This window comes from Fukomys damarensis, unplaced genomic scaffold (genome assembly GCF_012274545.1).
Source record: "Fukomys damarensis isolate Sample0158 unplaced genomic scaffold, DMR_v1.0_HiC HiC_scaffold_2, whole genome shotgun sequence".
Classification (NCBI taxonomy): Eukaryota; Metazoa; Chordata; class Mammalia; order Rodentia; family Bathyergidae; genus Fukomys; species Fukomys damarensis.
Genome location: NW_022900914.1, coordinates 22,519,033 through 22,540,368, shown reverse-complemented (window position 1 = coordinate 22,540,368; position 21,336 = coordinate 22,519,033). Strand labels below are relative to the sequence as shown.

The 21,336-nt window shown below is 41.0% G+C and overlaps 1 protein-coding gene across 2 annotated transcripts in view; it reads left to right on the top strand.

Moving 5' to 3' along the window:
• The window catches only part of Thada (THADA armadillo repeat containing), a 316,151-nt gene that overhangs the window by 213,054 nt on the left and 81,761 nt on the right, over positions 1-21,336 (top strand). For both annotated transcript variants that reach the window (XM_033763829.1, XM_033763831.1), the window contains exon 30: positions 1,081-1,196. In XM_033763829.1, coding sequence (XP_033619720.1) covers positions 1,081-1,196 — 116 coding nt within the window. The remainder of the gene's footprint in view (positions 1-1,080; positions 1,197-21,336) is intronic.

Genomic DNA, 21,336 nt, shown 5'->3' with positions numbered 1-21,336 from the left:
CTTTCATTAGCAGGCAAGAAAGAAAGAAAAAGCTGAATATGGTTACTTGGGGTCATCTGCAGTGAAGGATGCAATAGAGGAAAAAAAAAAACAAATAGTAATAATAGATGTTCAAGTTGTTGGTGTGTGTATCTGTTCTTGTTTTCTTCCACCCACCTTTTCCTCTTGATTTAGATAAAGGGCCCCAAAACCGAAGTTTTCTCTCACATGTGTCCTTCTCCTTGGCACATGCGAAGGTCAGAGAATTTCAGCTACCCTTTCATTCTCTGCTGCAGATGTGTCCTCCTCACAGAGGCTTTGTGGATGTCATTGCTGAGCACACACACACTTGCACAAGCCCTGTATCACTTGTCTGCTGGAACTGTGGCCATCGTTCTAAATATAGGCCACTAGAGAGATGACAGGGTCTCACCTTGCTCCATTTAATTCTGGCACAGAATGCCACATCCGAGTAAGATTGCAGTGTGTCTGTATTGCTGCCCCACACCTGACCTCTAAGAGAGGATCTGCTCTGTCACTACCCACTATTTGAAGAGGCAAACATTGGTGTGCCTGCTTCTTTAGCCAGTACTGATCTGATGAACCCAGACATGAAAACCAATTTAGACTCCGAGGCAATTTATTTTTCCTATAGCAAGACTTTGACTCTAAAAGCCACATTATAGAGTTGGGAGTGTAGCTCAGTGATAGAGCACTTGTCTAGCAAGCATGAGACCCTGGGTTCCATCCTAGGGCTGCAAAAAAAAGAAAAAGACATGTTTTGCTTTCATATGGGACTACTAACATAAATAAATTCATTTATTGGTTGTTTCAAACTAGTAAGCTCCTGGAGCAAGTGACTAATTAACAGAGTAATTCCCAAGTTTGGGGATTGTACAAGGGACCCACAGCACAGGTATGGGTTGAAACTATAGGGTTCTCATCTCACCACTGCTGTGTACTCCAAAATCAGAGCCACATCCAGCAGATGCCTGTTTGAAGGGAATATTTTGAGGACAACTAAAGGGGAGGAACTGATCATTTAGGAAAAATACATTTTTACATCAGGATATTGCTTTTTGTCTTTTTTTTTTGGTTTAGGTTTTTCATTTATTACAAGCCTATGCAGACTCCAAACACAGGATGGACTCGGACTTTCAGCAGGAGCTGACTGACATCACTGTCTGTACAAAAGCCAAACTCTGGCTGGCCAAGAGGTATGTTAAAATTCCACACGAGCAAGGAATTATCAGGGGTTAGCACTACATTCAAAATGGCAGTTCCTAGTTATAGGGAGGTTTAAAAGTTATTGGCATGAGTTTTCTAAACTAGGATATTTATCCTTTTAGAATTTTGGGTTATGGTAAAGGAAGAAAAAGATCCACTTGACTTTTTTTTTTTGGTACTGGGGATCAAACTCAAGTCCTTGCGCTTACAAGGCAGGAGGTGGAACCACTAAGCTAAATCCCCAGCCCTCTCTTGACTATTTTTTAAAACTGGTGAGTTACTGGAGGACAGGTAATAAGGCTTTTTATCTGGCCACCAGTCTGCTAGTTTTTATTAATAGCCGCTGTGTGCCCAGCCCTATGTTAGACATGAGAACAGTGAAAGGCAGTAATTGGCATGGTCATGAGTATAAACTGTCTCAGAGGCTAGAGATTGGTGTCAGAGACTGGCGTGGGCACTGAGGGACAGAGAGGGGTGAACAAGAATGGAGTAGAAGTTGCCCCCTCTTTTTTTTTTGAGTGGGAAGTACAATAGCTTGAATAAGCAGGGCAAAGAAGGAGAGAAATATGTGTGTTTTTTATCTTTGCCATTTTTATTTTCACATTTGCTATGTGAAAAAGAGTAAATAGAATTTCTCATTTAATAATCTGCAGGGAGTATTCTCTGTAACATTATATTCAAAACCTACTTGTTAAGGTACTCTGATGTTGGCAGGACAGTGTACCTGCAGGGGCCCCTTACTTCCTCTATAAGTTCCAGCAAGGTAGACCTTTGAGTGACATTACTACATTCCAGGCCATAGTATGTGGTGTCTGATTAAGAGTCAGTACATCAGTTTTCTGATACAATGGTCTGTCTCTCTGTCTCTCCCTTCCCCCTTAAATGTTTTTCTGTTTACTTTTGTTGGGCTCCCCCCTTTATATGGCAAGTTAGGTCATGGGCATTGTGAGACACACAAACCATTTTAATTCTAAAAAGTATTGCTGAGCACAGGCCATGTGTCAACATTTGTGTTAGAAGAGGTGGGGATGCAAAGGGAGAGAACAAATAGTCCTGGCTTCAGGAGTATCCAGGAGGTAAGAAAGACGTGTAAGTAGGTAATTTTCACTAACTTGGTTAAGTGTAATAACACATATATGTGATACAAGAGCAAGAGACAAGTAGACTTTTGTCCCATGGCTAGGGGAGAATTGCAGGCTTCACTGTTAGCATAGGTAGAAACACAGCAGATGAAAGGTCATGGTAGGTTTGAAGAGCTATAAGAAAGTCAGCCTCTCCTGAGCCAGAGAGTGAGGCTGAAGAACAGGCAGGGGCCACAGTGACAGCTCCTAAAGGTGACCTTTGATGAGGGGAACTGGTGACAGATATCCCCCTCCGTGGGGATATATCTTGACAATGGCCCCAGCACTGGTAGCTCTGGTTGGGAATACTGAGGGAGGAATCCTCTAGCGTCTGGAAAGCAGAACATTTATGGTAGACCTTTCATCATTAATTCCATTTTTATTTCCTCCATTTCATTTAGAGTATGAGTTGCTTAATCATAAAACATTTCTCTAAGCCTAGTACCATTTGACTTGTGTATGGCTCTTAAGAGTCCCCAAGTCACATTTCTCAGGAGAACAGGTACTTAAGGTCACATTTATACTCTCAGTCATTTGCAATTAATAGGTCTGGGCCTCCTAGTCACTGTTTCTAGGGATCAGCCAGTCAGGGTTCTCCCCAAATCAACCTGTTGAAACTGCTTCTCGCTAAGACTGCCCCAAGAATCGTGACTTTACAGTGCTGTCAGGAACAAATTTCTGCCCTTTTACCTTACTGCTTCTTCATGGGCTTCACAGAAAGTTTTACCCACTGGCTTCTTAAGTCCATCCCTCCTTGCTGAGTGAGACAGAGATGGAGTGACAGGCCAGTCACTGCTGGACCTTTGTCTTATACAGTGCCTGAAGATGACTGACAAAGCTACCATCAAATTTCTCTTCAGTCCGAGAAGCCCTCCACGTCTTTGTAAACCTTTCCTGTGTGCCCTCTTCCTGTTCTCTAATCAGATTTTTCATCACCATTATCATCACCATCATCTCTTCTCTGTGATTTTTTTCTCCTTAATTTTCCAACCCTAGAAAAGAAAGGCATGAATCACTGCACTTCATTGGGTTTCTACCTTTGCGTTGAGTCCAGGAAAGCCACTTCTCTGTTTCCAGTACAGTCAACTCTCTATTATCCAAGTGTGAACTTTCCACTTGGTAGGTGGTCTGTGGATGGTTCCTAACACTGGGTTTCCTTTTGCTCTGCAACACACTTTTTACCAGTATTAATGAGGATGTGTTCAGAGTCTGGAATGGAGTTTGGAAGGAATACATGCTGTGAAAGCACAATACATTCCAAAGTTTTGTATCAGCCTTTCCATGTGAGCCATCCCATTGACAGGATAACCCTGACGATCCCAAATGGGCTAGTATAGAGTTGGGTATAAGAGATGAAAACTTAGCCCTGCCTTGTCCTTGAGGGCCTCTTGCTGTGGCAGGTGTTTATCTATACCAGTTAACTCCATGCTCAGATGAACCCACCTAGTGGTCCCTTCTCCAAGCAAACCTGTCTTCACTTTTTCACGTGACTTTGCCATGAAGATCAGCACAGAATAGTCTAAACTCCACTGCTGAAGAGGCTCATTTAAGTCCCTGGTAATTTACACATGAAAGTAAAATAAATGTTCCTTTGAGTCCCTGAGGATTTTCTGTATCTTTTTAGTATAAGCTATGAAAAACCTAAGTTGGACTGGGGATTTAGCTCAGCGGTTTTGCCGTCTGCCTTGCAAGCAGAAGGGCCTGAGTTCAATCCCCAGTATAAAAAAACAAAACGAAAAGTAATATTATTACAGAAAGAAAACGTTGTTTTAAATTTTAGCACTAACACCTTTTTCTTCCTATAATTTATTTAATCACTAGCCTACGTTCTTTCAGTTCAGTAAGTACAAAAATTTTAGTAGATGTGTCATTTATTTTTCCTTTTGTTCCCAAAGAAGGCTTTAAAAAATTCACTGGAGGCGTGGGATAACTAATTCAGTTTTCAGATTTTTGCTCGGAAATTGAGGGCACATAAAGGCTTTTGTCATATATTTGTGTTTTGACTTTGTAAGATTAATAAGGATTTATATGAGGTGGTTGAGCAATAGCTATGGAGTTGTTGGGAATTTCTGATGATGAATGGCCAGCTGGCAACATGGCTTGAGCAAAGGACTGGGCTTCTGCTTTTACAGGCCACTTTGCATTCCAAGATGTCAAAGTCTTTATGGAAATCAGCTCATTAATCCTTCAAGTCCCTTCTTTCCCCTTTTTCCTTCCTCCCTCCCTCCTCAATCCAGTTCATTGTCTCTCTCATGGTGCTAAGGCAGTTTACCTACCACTGAAAGAAGACTAAGCTATGCCTGGCCAGGAATCAGAGAGGGTAGAGGTGAGCTGTTGGCCTGCCACAGCTGGCTGGGAGCACTGTGAAAGAGGACTCGCCTAGACCCGGATGATGGCCCAGTCTGCCGCCCTTGCTATTTGCAGACTCCAGCTCAGCTATCCCAGATGGATCATATGCCCTGGCTGAATAGGAAGGACTTTGAAAGCCTGTCTGTCAAGTCAGAGTAAGGAAGAAAAAGACTTATTTTGGTTGAGAGTTGGAATTACTTTTACACTGGGGTTACAATTTTTCAGAAATGTGTTTGGTTATCTAGTTATTTCCTTCTTTGTTTACAAAAAGGAAGAGGAGGTACAGACATCACATGCATTCTGTGTGATCCCGTTAGTAAACTGAGTGAACTGAATGGACTGTTCAGATGATGCAATAGTCAAAAAGAAATGTTCTTGCTCCTAAATCATTTTCTTTTTCTTTTTTTGGTATTGGGGATCAAACTCAGGATCTTCCGCCTGCAAGGCAGGTGCAGCGCCACTGACCTAAATCTCCGACCCCCATTTTCATTTTCTTTTCTTGACAGTGTAGTGTGTTTTTATAAAAAAATATGCAAGTACAAGGATTGGGGATTTGGCTTAGTGGTGCCACTGCCTGCCTTGCAAGTGCAAGGTCCCAAGTTCAATCCCCAGCCCCCCTCCAAAAAAAGAAAGAAAAGAAAATATCCAAGTATAAAATTGGAAGAAGAGAGAATAAAAGTCTACTTTTACTACAATATAGTGGAAACCACTATACTGGTTAACAGTTTTTTAATTACTTTATCTTTTTTCCCTTGCTTTTTTCTTCCTAGCTAAGGTTATACTGTATATATGTTATACCTTCCTTCCTGGAATTGACAGTCTCATGAAAACATTTGTGTTTATTATTAAAAAATGTTTATTATAAAAAATCTTCATGACATAGCTGTGGAAAATAGTATAGCATCCCTAAAAATATTGAAAATAGAATTACTGTATGACCCACCAGTTTCGATTCTGGATACGTACACCAAACAATGAAAGCACAGACTTAAAGAGACACTGGCACAACCATGTTCTTAGCTGTATTATCATGGTAACAAAAACATGGAACTGACTCAAGTGTCCATTAATGAACGATGAGTGAATGAACAAATTGGTGTGTGCATAATGTGGAAGATTGAAACTAGATCCGCATCTCTCACCCTATACAAAAATCAATCCAAAATGGATCAAAGACTTTACTATAACACCTGAAACTTTGAAACTGTTGAAGAAAACATAAGAGAAACATTTTTTTTTCTTTTTATTTAGTTTATTGGTACAATCTAGGTATACAGTACAGTTACATTCATTATTGGGATCCTGTACCTTTACATGATAGGTCTTGATTCTTATTTTTCCCCTTGTCCCTGCCCTCCCTTCACCCCCTCTTCCCCTCCACATTTACAAACACTTTATTTCCATTTTTTCATTTTCTCATATTTTTTTCTCTCCCTTACTACCTTTCCCCCACCCTTCCCACTTTCCCTATACCTTTAGCCCTTTACTTCCTATTTCACATTATTAATTATCTCATTAGGATCCTGTGTACTATTATAGTTTTTCATACCAGAGAAACTAATTGGTATTTCAGTCAAAGAAATCTCGGTATGAACCTTAAAAATAGGGAATCCTAAAATAAAACTAAAAAGGAAAGTAGAAGAGAAAAGGCAATGATGTAAGATTAAAATAATCCTTAATTCTGAAGACGAAAATGGTCCCTGAATATATTTAAATTGCTTCTTGCTCTTGTAGTCTTACCTTATTCTTTTTTTTTCATTATTTAGAGAATACTTCATTAGTTTCTGTAATCAAATCCACATAGATATGACCTTACATATTTAATACAGTGTGTTACCCCTGTACAAATGGAAAATAAATAAATTAATTAATTAACATTTCTAGACCAATATGGCTGTCCATTTCTGTACAATGCCAACTCAACACAGTAAACTGGGATAACTTTTTCCAAAGTCAACAGCACAGTTAAAGTTTCCAAAAATTCAAATTATATATATATATATATATATTTATATCACAAGACCAATAATAGTATTATGGTATGCATTGATATTTATATATTATATAAAAAGACCAATAATAGCAGTATGTTATGCATCAATAGCAGCAACAGCTTTTCCAGGTTCCGCAGTCATTTAAACAAAATTATAGACATTCAGCACACTCCATTAAAAAACAAAAACAAAAGAACAAAGAAAAGAGTAATACCCAGAAAACAGCAAAGTTCTGTTGCTGTTCTGGTACCTGGCACCATTTTTTTTTTATTAGCATCTTAATCATCATCTGGAAAGAGAACACTCTAGAGTAACATCATTGAAAATAGCTCTGATAAATCACGGTCACTGCTACATATCAGAAAGCAGGTACAAGATATTTTACATTCACAGAGGTATGATACAGTACCTTCCTACATCAATAATACTAGAATCAGTTTTGGTTTGAAATTTACTTTGTCTGCAAATAAGATTGCTACCCCTGCTTTATTCTGGGCTCCTGTCACATGGAGGAGAATTGTTTTCCATCCTTTCACTTTCAGTCTATGGGCTTCTTTTTGCACTAGGTGTGTTTCTTGTATACAACATATTGTTGGATTTTGCTTCTTATTCCATTTTGCCAGTCTCTTTCTCTTGATTGGTGAGTTGAGGCCATTGACATTGCTGGTTATAACTGATATGTACTAACTTATTATTGTCATGTTATTGGCCTTTTGTTGACTCTTATTACTTTTTCACCTTCTCCTTTGAGTTTCTTGCCTTGCCTGTTTGATTTGCTCTGTTGGGCCTCATGGTGTTGTTGCCTTCATTGTCTTTTTCTAGGATCTTGTATAGAATTGCTTGTAGTGCTGGTTTGTTATTCGTGTAGAAATGGAAACAATAAACGCCCAACATAGGAAAGAAATGGAATCCATAAAACAGATTCAAACAGATATCCAGGAGATTAAACACTCCATTGAAAGTGTATGCAACAGAATAAAAGAATGCAAAGATAGAATCTCAGATATAGAAGATAAGATTGCAGTCAGTGACCGTGAAGAGAGGTTTCTTAAAAAACAGTAGGGAAAAAATGAGAACCAAGACCTGTCATGTAGAGGTACAAGATCCCAACAATGAATGTAACTGTACTGTATCCCTAAAATGTACCAATAAACTCAATTAAAGAAAAAAAACAGTAGGGGATCATGAGAAATCAATCCAACAACTCCTAGATGATGCAAAGAAGAACATTAGACTGATAGGAATCCATGAAGTAGGAGAAAATACAAATGACTTAAAAAAGCTGTTCACAGAATTAATGACAGAAAACTTCCCAAACAGAGGGGAAGAAGTTGACATTCAGATAAGTGAGGCATATAAGACCCCAACTAGCCATAATCAAAAAAATCTACACCTAGACGTATAATAATCAAGATCCCAGAAACCCAACAGAAGAACAAAATACTACAAGCAGTAAGAGAAAAGAAAATCACATGCAAAGGAAAGCCCATCAGAATCACAGCAGACTTTTCAACACAAACCCTTAGGGCAAGGAGAACCTGGAGTGAGATATTTAAAGTACTAAAAGAGAACAACCTCCAACCTAGACTGATGTATCCTGCAAAACTCACTTTCAAAATGGATAGGAAAATAAGAGAAACATTTTAAGACATAGGTTCAAGCATTTACTTCCCGACACCAGTAGCTCAGGATATAATAGCAAGAATGGACAAATGGGACTGCACCAAAGTAAGTTTCTGCATAGCAAAGGAAACAAACAACAGACTGAAAAGACAGCTTTAGAATGGGAGAAAGTCTGCCAGCTATTCTTCTGACAGGAGATTAATACCTAGAATATATATATAGAGAGAGAACTCAAAAAAACAAAAATAAAACCCCAGAATAGCCCAGTCATTGACTGGGCAAATGAAATATACAAACATTTTTCAAAAGAAATCCAAATGGTCAATAATTTCATGAAAAAATTGTTCAGCATCATTAGCCAGAGATATGCATTAACCAGAGATCTACAAATCAAAACTACACTGAAATTCCATCTCCATCTTACCACATATTCAGAATGCTATCATCAAAAATACAAAAAACAATGCTGGTAAGGATTGGGGGTGCTGTTTACATTTTTGGTGAGAAGGTAAATTAGTACAACTACCTTGGAAATTAACTATGGAGATTCTTCAAAAAGCTAAAACTAGAAATTGCATTTTGATCTAGCTATACCACCCCTAGCCTTGAAAGGATTAAAGTCAGTGTACTACAGAGATACATGCCTGCCCATGCTTGTTGTGACCCAATTCATAATAAGTAAGCTACAGAAGCAGCCTAAGTGTCTGTCAACTGATGAATGGGTAATGTGGTTTATTGTCACAGTGGAGTATTAGCCATAAAGAAGAATGAAATCCTGTCATTTTCAGGAAAATACATGGAACTAGACACCTTCATGTTAAACAAAATAAGCCAGACTGAGAAAGACAAATCATGTGTTTTCTCATATATAGGATCTAGAAGAAAAAAAAAAGATGACATGAAAGTAGAAAGGAAACTATTAGAGAATAGAAAAGGAAACAAGAGGAGGGGAGTGGGAAGGACCTGGGACATAAGGTAAAAATGATTAAAGTATGTTATACCTATACACATAAAAATGAAATCTTCATTCTGAATAACTAAAATAAATCTACTAATAAAATTTTTTTAATGTATGGTACATACAGTTGAAATATAACGCTCTAAAAGGGAAGACACATGCTTCAACATGGATGAATCCTGAGAACATTATGCTAAGTGATATAAGTGAAGCACAAAAAGAAAATACTGTATAGTTCCACTTTAAAAAGCTACCTACAGTAGTCACATTCATAGAGACAGAAAGTAATATAGTGCTTGCCAAGGATTCAGAAGGAGAGAATGAGAAGCTGCTATTTAATAGCATAGAGTTCTAATGTTGCAAGATGAAAAGTTAGATGCACACAGTGTGACTGTACTTAACACTACTGACCTCTAGACTTAAAAACTGTTAAGATGGTAGATTTTACATTTATTTGTATTTTTCCACAATTAATTTCTTTAAATGACAAATATTTAAAACAAAAAACTTCTTGTATCCTACCACTTCTTCAAGGTTATCACTGTTTTGACTTTCTTTGTTTTTCTTTCTAGCATTAGTACCCACAAATCCCCCAAAATAAAATTTGCTTGTTTTTGAGTTAAGCAAAAAAATCTTCAAAAACATCATTTATTGAACGTAGCATGTTTTTGCCACCTGAATAATCAGGCATTAAGTTTATCTAATCATTGCTTCCTTGCTGGCCATTCAGTTTGTTTCCCACTTTTTAGCGTCATAAATAATGTTCCAGTGAACACGTTTCGCATGATTGTGTGTGTGTGTTTCAGTGTGTATGATTTTGAGGTTATTGCCTGAGGTTTCATTTCCAAATGTTGAATAAATTGGGTGGGAGATAAGCAGATATTTAAAGGTCTTCATATCACTGCCAGATTGTTTTCCAGAAGGGAAATTACAGTTTATCTGTACCAACAGTACATCAGAGACCTCCACCAAGATTTTAACTATTTTTTTTTTCTTTAATTAGATAAGGAAACTAACTTTTCAAGTGCCTGCTTTTGTGCCAAGCTCCTATGAGGAGATTGATACAGATTATTTTGTTGAACTCGTCTCAAAACTCCTTTAGTATAGGAAAACGGACTTTTCTGTGGAGACAAATCCCTTTATGTAAGACACCCAGTTTAGTTAGCAGTTCTGCTTGGCATAAGTTAACAGATGAGTCAAACAAGTATGGATAGGTTTTCAGTTTTGACTTCCTACATTACATCTCTGTAACTGTCATACCTTAGTTCCCACCTGGTCAAGAGGGCCAGGGCCAAGTCCTAGCCATCCTCTCTTGATGGAAACTGCTGCTCTCTGTTCCTCACCACTGCCCTGCCCAGCCGCTTCTCCCATTAGGATCCCTGCTGAGCACCCCCACCAATAGGAATTGGTGGCTTGTGGTGTTGGTATTTGTCAAGTACCCGTTTTACCCATTTTTACTCTAGGCAGATGTTGTTAATGCTCATACCTGCAAGTTAGAATCATCTGGGATTTTTTCTAAAACCTACTGATGCCAGGACTACCCCTAGAGTTTCTGATTTAGATATTTTATGCACTTTGCCCTCATAAGTGCCATTTAAACCTGATACTCTGGTATGGTTGGAAGTTCATCACACTTTTTTTTTTTTTTTTTTTAGGTGAGGCTTAAATAAAACAGACTGTATCTGTATCACTTTATTCAACACCTTCTTGAGCCCTGCCATCTGTCAAGCTATATCAAATGTACAACTCTTTATTAAGTAAACTATTACTTCACGGGTTCAGTCCCCAAGACCACAAAAGTGAAAACCAAACCACTATTTCAGTCTACAAAGGGCAACAAAACATTCTTCTCATCCGGGCTCATAGACCTGGAATTTTAGATCCAAAAGAACTACTGTATATAGTTTATTCCTAGCCCTATACCATGGGAAACTGCTGAACTAATATCCTGCTGACAGTTACTCATGTGTGTTAGGTCTTAAAGTCTCAGAGCCTTATTGGGCTCTTTGTCATAGACCATGCTGCCTCCATCTGTCCTGACACTTCTCACGTCAGGGCCTTGGATGGCCGTAACTTAAACATTCTCTAGCATGGTGCTTCTGAGAAAGACTGTGCACATGAATCTCCTAGGGAACTTGTTACAGTGAAGACTCATTCACTAGATCTGTGGTGGGGCTTGAGACCGGCTTCCAGGAGACCCTCTGGTGCAGCTCCTGAACACCATGCATACTTTGAAAAGTAAGGACATGAGAACTGACTAGTGTGATCATCCACCCTCCGGATAGAAATACTCCCACCCTTGTGCCCTCATTCTCAAGGGCTTGGGCCTCATAGGCATTGCCTGGCACTGTCCCTAACATGGGGTGATCTGCCCTGAAGGTCTGGTGGCACCAGTGCTCTCTGTGGGGACTGCACATTCCTTTCCTGGTCAGCCATCCTTGTGGCCTCTGTCAGACACTATGTTCTTGTCTGTTTCTCCACCTCTCAGAACACCTCTTGTCCACACTCCCATCTCTTCTTCCTTTTCTCTTCCTTACTAGTGCCCTACTAAGCTGAGTGTTGTGCCTTTTGGAGGTATGTGGGTTTAAATGTTTAAGGAAAACATGCTTAGAGAGACAAAGCCGGGGCTCGCTTTTGTGTGGCAGTCTCAGTTCTTCCTGAAGGGGCTATGGCCACCTGTTGAAGTTTTGGTTTAGGGTTCTGTTTTACTTTAGAGCAGCTGAAGGCAGCATTTATTTTCTTACCATCAGACTTATTCACACAAGAGAGTATACTTCCCAGATAGAAATATCGAGACTTAGGTTTGATTCCATTTTCCCACTGTCCCCTTGTCCCTTCCCTCATCCCCCCTACCTGCCTACCCACTCCTCTTCCCAATAAACTCTTTTGCAGTGGCTTGAAATAAAGAGAGGCCTCAGCCCTCTGCCAAGCTGCAGGTTGCTATTTCACTTCCATGCCACTGAAATTAATCCAGTCCAGAGGATTGTTAAAATATTCAAGTGATCATGTGGCATTTTAAGGCTATCATTTGTGGTCCCTGCCAAAACTTTCAGGGAAACAAGTCTTAACAGGGATTGTTAGTCACATAGCAAGTTTCCAGGCATTGCTGGGGATTGTGTCTTGTTTTGGGGTTTTGTCTTTGCTCAATTTCTTTTTCTCTTTCTTTTTGTTCTCAACTGAACATTTTCCCCAATAATTGCCCATTTTAATTTTAGAAGAAGATGGGGGAATGATCACCACTTTTCTTTTAAGCCCCAGATTTTACTGGGGAAGGGAGGCTCTCATTAGGACCCTGCATTAATCCTCCAGCCTTGAGAAGGTCTGAATGATGAGAGAAAGGGAGTTGGTGTATTTCAGACCCAACCTTGTTGATATTTGTTCGCTTCCCTTTCAGACTTCTCAAGAATGTTCAAGGACATGCTAGGATCCTGTTTGTATTTTTTAAAAACAGAAAGAACATTAAGTTATCACATTTCAACCCAAACCAATGGGACAAGGTGCAAAACATTTTCTTCATTAAATACTCCATTTGAAAACATAGCCTCAAGTTTTGAAGGTATATGCTGTTTGAGAAGCAAAGTTTAAAAATATATGAAGTATGTCTTGTTGACAGGCTGAGCTTATGTGATCTAGATCGGGGTGAAAGCAGTCAAAAGCCATCAAATATGTTAAACTGAGACTTCAGGCAGTATGCCGAAGATCAAAGCTTCTTCATATTGCAGTGAGAAATAAAAATAGTCCCTTTATGCAACTGCACACCAAAAATGCAGCCCCAACCGCTGATGATTTCTACTCTTTAAATATAGAAATCTGCATCCCTGACATGGAGATGGTGATTAGTTCAGTAGAAGGCTTAGAAATGTCTGACTTACTCTACTTGTAGCTGTTGGCTTGTTGGGTGTTGCTGTTGGAAGGTTCTGGCAATGTTGTCATTGCCTAGCTTGCAAGAGACTGCAGGCTTTAAGTGTCCTCAGCACATTCTCATAATGTTATGTAAATCTCTAATACAGTGGAGTGTTTTTTCCCTTTAGCATGTAACATGTTCCATCTTTTGGATAAATCAACACCTTCATTACTTTCCTTGAGCCATTCCCAGTGAATGAAAGCTGTGTGAGTTACAAACAGTACTCGGCAATGTAATGGGCATAGTGGAGCATATAAAGATGAATGATGTTGTCCCTTTCAAAAGCCACACAAGTGAAACTGGTACAAATTCAATTAGCTATAAATAAGTAAGAATATAATAAGTACTAGGATGAGTCAAAGTGTCTTACAGAGCTAGAAAGAGAGAAATGCCAACTTGTGGAGTAGTAGTGTCTGGGAGGTCTTCTAGGAGGAGGAAGAAGTCTTTGAAGGATTGGTGAGATTTACTTGTTAGATAAGGTTAATTTTTTTAAATTGGAGAACGAGGCCAGTTATACTGGTAGAGAACCTTTGTTGCTAAGTAAATTGTGACAGTGTCATTGCCAAGTACAAACCGGGAATCCTGGTACCAAGCTCAGCATTGTGGGAAGCTCATTAAGCATATATAGTGTCAGATCAGTAGAGTGTTGGTTATGAGAATCTGGTTATACTCCAGTCTTATTGAAAAGAGCTTATCCATATGAAATAATTAACCAACAGTGGGCCCCACACAGAAGTACATGTAATACAAAAGTAAAGGGTATAGATGAGAGTAATCAGAGAGGGCTTGCTAGGGGAGGGTGGGTATTTGAAATGGGCCTTAGAGCAGGAGAGTGACTTGGATACACCAGAGGTTGGGAGGAAGAGCATGTAAACATGGTGGACAGAAGGTATAAGGCATACTGTAGGCAACACATATGCTAGAATGTGGGCGGGAGGAGATAGAAGAGGAGACGCCCTATGTCAGGAGAGCAGTTGTGACAGGCAGTCCTTAACTGTCAGCCAGAAGTTCATAGACTTTTTTTTGGCGGGGGGTGCTTTTTGAGACAGGGTCTCACTATGTAGTTGAGACTGACCTGGAACTCCCTACGGCGCAGGCTGGGTTTGCGGGGGGTGCTTTTTGAGACAGGGTCTCACTATGTAGTTGAGACTGACCTGGAACTCACTACGTAGCCCAGGCTGGTCTCCAACTCACAGCAATCCTCCTGCCTCAGCCTCCTGGGTGCTGGGATTACAGGCATGCACCGCCACGCCCGGCTAAGTTTATAGACTTGATCCAAGATTTCCGAAGACATTTGGGCTCAGGCTGAGGTGAGGAGCTGCTGTCTCTGCATCCTGAAGAACATTTTAAAGCTCTCCAGCCTCTCCTGGGAGTTAACTAGAAACTCCTTAATTAGCAGTTTGATAGCTCTTTTCCTGTCACCTGGAAACCCTTGCTATCTGCCTAGACCTCCCTAATGGGAATAGAGATACTTGTGTGCACTTAGGACCACATGGGTTTTGTCTTTCCAACATTGCCAAGGGGACCATGGAACCACAGAATTTATAGCAGGAAAGGGAATTAGAGATCACCTAATCCAATGGAATTCTTTCTTCATATGGGAATTCAAGATGTTGAAGATGTAGAGATGATAGATATGATTCACACTGAAAAGGGGCATGGAGACCCTCCTGCATGGCTTCCCTTACACAGAAAGCTTCAGAAGGGACTGAGAGAAGCACCCCAACTCCCTATTTCAACCAGTTTGCAGAAGGGACACAGAGGACAGGGTAGCCTTCCTACTTGACAGATATGGCTGGCTCAGAAGGTGGTTCAACTTAGGGATGTAAATAGCAAGTCTGTTTTTTATCTCTTGATCGGCTTCCTCCTTCAGTCTGATCTTCCTTGTAGAAAATTCTGTAGCCCTGTTCTCTGGCGCTGCCCAGGACCTTGTCTCAGGAGCTGCCCCTCCTAGATAAGGCCCACATTCCTACCACGAAAACAGCTGTTCTAGATCTCCTTTCCTCAGAAATCCATTCTCAGCTGGCTGGCTGCCATGTAATCTGATCAACAAGTTGTACCAACAAGTTGAAATTCTAATGTGTAAACAAGTTGATTATCCCAGGTCATATAGGTGTTTTGTGGGAGCGATCCTTTGGACTCAGCACCCTTCAGTGAAGTCAGTACTCTGTCCACAGGTTTTCTGGCAATGTGCAGGCCCACGAGAGCACTTCTGCCATCGTAGGGAGCTGATTCAGCCCTTGTATGTAAGTCCCTTGTGGCAAGGATTCAGGTTGCCTCCTGGAGAGCTTATGGTGTAGGGGGGATGCTCTTACCTGCATGGGCTGAGGGAGCAGCTTGGCAAGAGGCCTTTCATAGCCTCCTTATTCTCTCCTTTCCTCTAGCTATGTGTGATGCCTGCACTTCCTCAGTGATTGGACTAGCCTGAGGACTCTAGGAATAGCACTTCACAAACAAGTTCAGGGGCTCATTCCAGGACTTCTGAGCCAGAGGGGCCTTCTCAATCCCATCGGCCCTGTACTCCCAGGTGACCTCAGGAGGGTTGCTTCTAGAGGCACTTTGTAGATGGAAGCCTCTAGTGTGAAAATCAGTGTGCTGCGCTGACATTGAGCAGCGAATAATTGATATGAAAATATGAGTTAGGTGGATTTGGAAAATAGCTACCTTGGTACTTGGGGTTGAACCCAAGGTCTTCACATTAAGCTACATCTCCAGCCCTTTTTTACTTTTTATGTTAAGGAAGGGTCTTGCTAAATTGCCTTTGCTGGGTTTGAATGTATGATTCTCCTTCCTCAGCTTCCCATCATGCTGAGATTATAGACATTTGCCACCATACTCAGTTTGACAACCAGGGTTTCATAACAGAATCTGCCATGCTGAAAATATGCCTTTGTGGTGGTCCTCACCAAGGCAGCCGTGCTTTCCCCTAGACTGGCTGCCAGGTACTGCACCAGAGAACCTGGGTGCAAACCAACATGTTCTGATTGCTTGGCATGGTGTCTTTCTTTTTATCTGAGTGTGTTTGGACACATAGATACAATTTGTCTACAGTTGTTTGTGGTCTTAGCTCTTGCCCTGATCTCACATAAGTCACTGGAGCTCTATGAGCAACTTTGTTGATTTGTAAAAGTAGTAATGATAATGCCTATTTTTCCTCCATAAGAATTTTATAAGATAAAATTAAATGGAAATATTTTTAAGATAAAACTTTTAGTAAAATGTTGTTTTTAATTATTATCACCATTAATATTATTGCCAGGTCTGAGGGTCTGGCTTATGCCTTGCCAAATTCAGATTACCACAGTTCTGTTGATCACATTAGGAGAAACTCTCGCCTTGATATGTCCACACTTCTGCAACGTTCAGAAGTTCTTATTCTACTCATTTATCATTTTTATGTTCCTAGAAAGGAAGATTTGAAAGGAGTTCTTTTAGCATTTTGTGTAAATCATTGATACTATATATCTTCCCAGCTTCAAACTGTACAATTAAAGTTTTCTTAGATACTACTTTTCTCCTATAATTCCTAGCACATAGCTTATTAAGTTATTAACCAGCAATTTCTCTGGCAGCATATTAAACTTTACTTTTAAACAAGCCACAGAGGGAGGGAAACATGCATCTCTCATAAAAGGAATAAAAAACATACACCTTCTAAAACAGTTTCCCCAGGCTTTGAAAAGAACCCAAGCCCCACACAAGGTTTCTTTTTCATCATTCTCTGCGCATAGCTTAAGTGTTAGTGGAGTAATGAGAAAAAGATGCCTAATGGAAAGATGGAAAATTTTGAGGGCCTCTGGGGGGAGTGGGAGGCTCACTGGGGGTTCTCTGAAAGGACAGGTGAGCTTTCATGGAGGGAGACAGTGAAGCCGTGGCTGGAGGTTGTGGACTTCCTCTGTAGCAGTGGCATTCCCAGGGGAAGCAGAGGAGGCTGAGAAGGGGACCCCAGTGCTTTCCACAGGTTGCAGGTCTTTGAGGAATGGGGAAGGCCCGCTGTTCTTATGGGTCCCACCCCCAGGAGCAAAAGCTGCTTTTGGGAAGCCCTTTGTACTCTGCAGTGTATGGCCTGGGCCTTTGGTCCCTCTATGCACAGATTCTGGATCATGGTCTGTCTTCGTGCATGACATCCCCATGAGAATTCTCTGGAACCTGGTCAACCATCGCAGCAGGACATGGAGGGTGACTTCACTTTAATGGAAAAATTTCAACAGGAGGGCTGCAGGGCAGCTTATACATGGGGTCATGAGCATGGATACTTGCAAAGTGCCAGACCAAGAAAGGCAGTGTAGATGCTGGTGCATACCATAAAAATGCAGCCCTGCCGAAGCTCTTCCCCATGCCAAGGGCAAGGTAAACTTAACAGGCCCGGGTAGCCTGCCAGGCCTGCATGCTGCTGCCAGCTGGCCTCCTGCAGATCTGAATTCTTGCTGTTACAGTGGAAGGAAATAGCTTATTTAAAAATATATATTCTGCAATTCATGACCATTTGGCATCTTGGTTTAAACAAATCCCCTCTTGTTTCTCCAGGAATGCCATATGATAGTTACTTGGCTGGGGGCTGTGGTAAAAATCGAAATTAGAACAGGAGAAGAGACTTGTTTTAATTTAATTTACACTTCCACATTTACCTGGCTTTATGTGGCCTGTATCAAAGAAAGACCTAGTGGTTCCCAACCACAGCAGCTCTTCCTTTTATAACCAAACATGAGGACAGCCACATGGCAGCCACCAGAACTTCCAAGACTACAAATGTGGCCACCAGGATCTCTGAGAGACCAGAGGAAGGTCAGCATAATACCTGCGGGTCAGGTCACATTGTTCTGGGAGGCTGTTTGATGGTCAGTGAGGAAAGGTTTCCTAGAGGACAGGCTTGAGTAGTGTTTCAAATAAAGGGCCTGGTATGGCTGGACATGTGTCAAGTGAGGAGATCCTAACAGAATGTGGGAAAATGCTGTGTGCTTTCCTGTCTCCCATTCTCCAGCCTCCCTCTCCTTCCTTCTGTGCCCACTCCACTTCTCCCTGCCTTGTCCTCTGACTTCACTGCCTTTGTCCTCTTCCCCTGGCTGTCTCACTCCCACCTGTGTGGCTGCTCAGGCCCAGAGTGTTGCTACCCAGCCCACTGCTTGTTCCCAGACACAAAGCTGCTGATGTGATGAACTCCAGCTGGGACTCCAGACTTAGTCATCCCAAGCCATCCAGCTGTGATCTGCACCTGTCTGACGTCTGGAATGCCTTCTCCTCCCTTTCACCAGCCCAGATCCTTTATGTCTTCAGACCCCTCCTCCATGGCATTCCCTCTGGTTGCTTTATGTATATTTGGGTTTTTTCTGCGCATACCTCTTCCCAACCCCCAGAACTACAAGCTCTGCAAGGCCAGAACCTTGCCCTCTCCCTACACTTTCTACTCTAAAAAAGGAGATCCCAGCAGTGCTCAGTAAATGTTTCTAGATTGAGACAGTTAAACCATGGGTCTAATCAAAGTTCTGGGGACATAGTTCCTTGGGTACTGAAGTGAGCCAGACCCTGACCCTATTGAAGTCTAGATCAGATTTCTTGACTTAACAGACATTAGCAGCTTAAAGTCAGAACAGCTGTTTCCAGCCATCTGAAGATGGCAGCGAGTTCTGGAAATTTACTGTGTCCAGAGTAAGTTTCCTGATCTCCCATGGAGTCCACCAAGGCTTCACTGTATATTGAGTGGTCCCCTGAGCCCTCTGGTATGATGAGCTGTTGAGGTCCCAGAGGGGTCTTCCTCCCTTGGGAGCTTTTGATGCTCTTAAAGTTCACTCCTGGGCTGGGGATTTAGCTCAGTGGTTCTGCCACCTGCCTGGCAAGCACAAGGACCCAAGTGCAATCCCCAGTACCAAAAAAAAAAAAAAAAAAAAAAAAAAAAAAAAAAAAAAAAGTTCACTCCTAGGCTGTCCCATTTGGGCCCCCTATTAAAAGACATCCTTTATTTCTGCCTGCCACATCCCTTTAGTACTCCTTGTCATTCTCAAAACCTGTCATGTACTCAAGTCTTTGAACCTCCTGGTTCCTCTGCTGTGATCACTGCTCATGGTCTGCCTCCCGGGCCCCTACCCAGCTTCTGACTCACTCCCAAGACCCTTCCTGACACACCAGGTAGAGGAGGGGGTCCCCTCCCCCACCGCCTTTTTTCTTTGCTCTGTTGAGCCCTCCTTCAGAGGACAGATCATGCTTCAGTAGGGTCAGCTGTATGTTCTCTTAAACTAGTGGCTTTCAAGCTTTTTTGACAGCCACTCTCAACAAGAAATATGCTTTACATATGGGCTAATGTATATATGTGTGTCTTTGAACCATGTGTGCATACAAGTAGATACACACCACCCATGAAATATTGCAGTTTGAATTTTGGGTGTTTTGTTTTTGCCTAGTTTATTTGCAGTTCTAGGGACTAAACCCAGGACCATGCACATGGTACGCAAGTACTCTACTACTGAGCTACACCTCCAGTCATTTAAAATATTTTTTAAAATTTTGAGACAGTCTTGCTGTGTTTATTCAAGCAAATTTACTCAAGTTTTACATTTAAATTCAACAATGTTAACATCATATCCACCATCATTTTGGATATCAAGTGTAATTCTCTTGATACCATTCAATATATTATAGGATATTTTATTATTTGAAAAAGAAAAAAGTCAGAACAAAGCAGTAATCTTAAAATTGTTGCATTTCATTCATTATTTACATCTTATTTAAAGGTAGTGTAACTTACTAAAAATTTCATTCTGGGCAAGGACTTTATAGAAACCCTATATATAACAATCAAGTTAATGAAACAGTGCTTACCCTTACTACTTTGACACACTCTGATTTTATTTTCCTTCTTCCTCCCTCCCTCAGTTTCTCCTACCACCTTTCCTTCCTTCCCTTCTCTTATGCTGGTCCCCACCCACTAGAGTTGATTTCATAACGAACTAAAAGGATCGTAACCTACAGTTTGAAAAACACTATTCAGGATTCTAAGTTCCTTGAGGGCAGTGACTATCACTGAATCATTTCATCCTCATATTTCCAAATCCCGGCACTATTTCTTGTTCTCAGTAGCTTCTTATTAAATGTTTTCTGAATGAATAAGCTTCAGTTAAAAAGTTTTGCAGCCACTGGGATTCCGGAAGGGACGGGAGAAGTGAATAATTTATCACAGACTTCCCAAGAGCTCCTGCTGTCCCCTATACACTGGGGCCTTTGTAGACTTGTCTGGGAAGCCTTGCTCTCTGCCCTGCCTTCTACTTCCCCCCAACTTCCAGGAGAGAGGGCAGGAGGTTTAATGAAGTTCAGAGGTTTTCCTAGACAAAAAACATATTAATCAGGTTCTTGGGTAGATTTGTCAAGGCACAGATGATAAGAAAGCAAGATTCTTAATAAGACATTCATTTCACTTTTTATATAAACTTAATCCTCAAACCTGATTCTTTCTTCTCCTTCTAAAGCTACTATTATGCTGTTTTTCAGCCCATCTGTTAAACCCTGACCATTTCTGATTTTTTTTTCAAACACTATAAATCTTCATTAGGCCATGCTCCATGCCAGGAATTTTCCATTTGAGGGTAGAAAAAAAAAAATTCCCAAGCCCACCAAAACTCTGTGGCTTGGTTTCCTGTCCAGCTGGCTTGCTATTCCTTGGGATTTTATTCCCATCATCAAAGTGGCTTAACAGACCGAGAACAAACCTCTGGCTCACCCTAAACTTACAGTATACTGTTTCCAAGTCAGACAGACACCAAGAAAGAGAAAAAAATTATTTTCCTGACTTAGAAGCCAGTTCAGAGAAAGCCCAACTCTTTGACTGTAGACTGGACCGTTATGTGGCCATAGTGGTGGATGGAGCGTGAGCTGTGGGCTCAGAGTCAAGACTGCTGTGAGTTACCCCGAGGCCATGGGTGGACTCTGTTGTGGCTCAAATCCTCTGTTCCTGGAGTCTGAATGTGCAGCATTTGAGGGAGTCTTCTGTGACCTTGCTGAAGATAGACCTGGCCCAGATCCGCACAGCCATGGAACAGTCGGGTGGTCTCTGAAGTGTCCCAGGCCCTGTGCCCAGCCTCAAGAAGATACAGAAAACTGTAGCCTGGCAGGGAGCTCTAAAGGTTGCCAATCTTCCCTCTGTTCACTTAAAAATGTCCAAAAAGATGTTAGCTTAAAAAAAAAAAAAAAAAA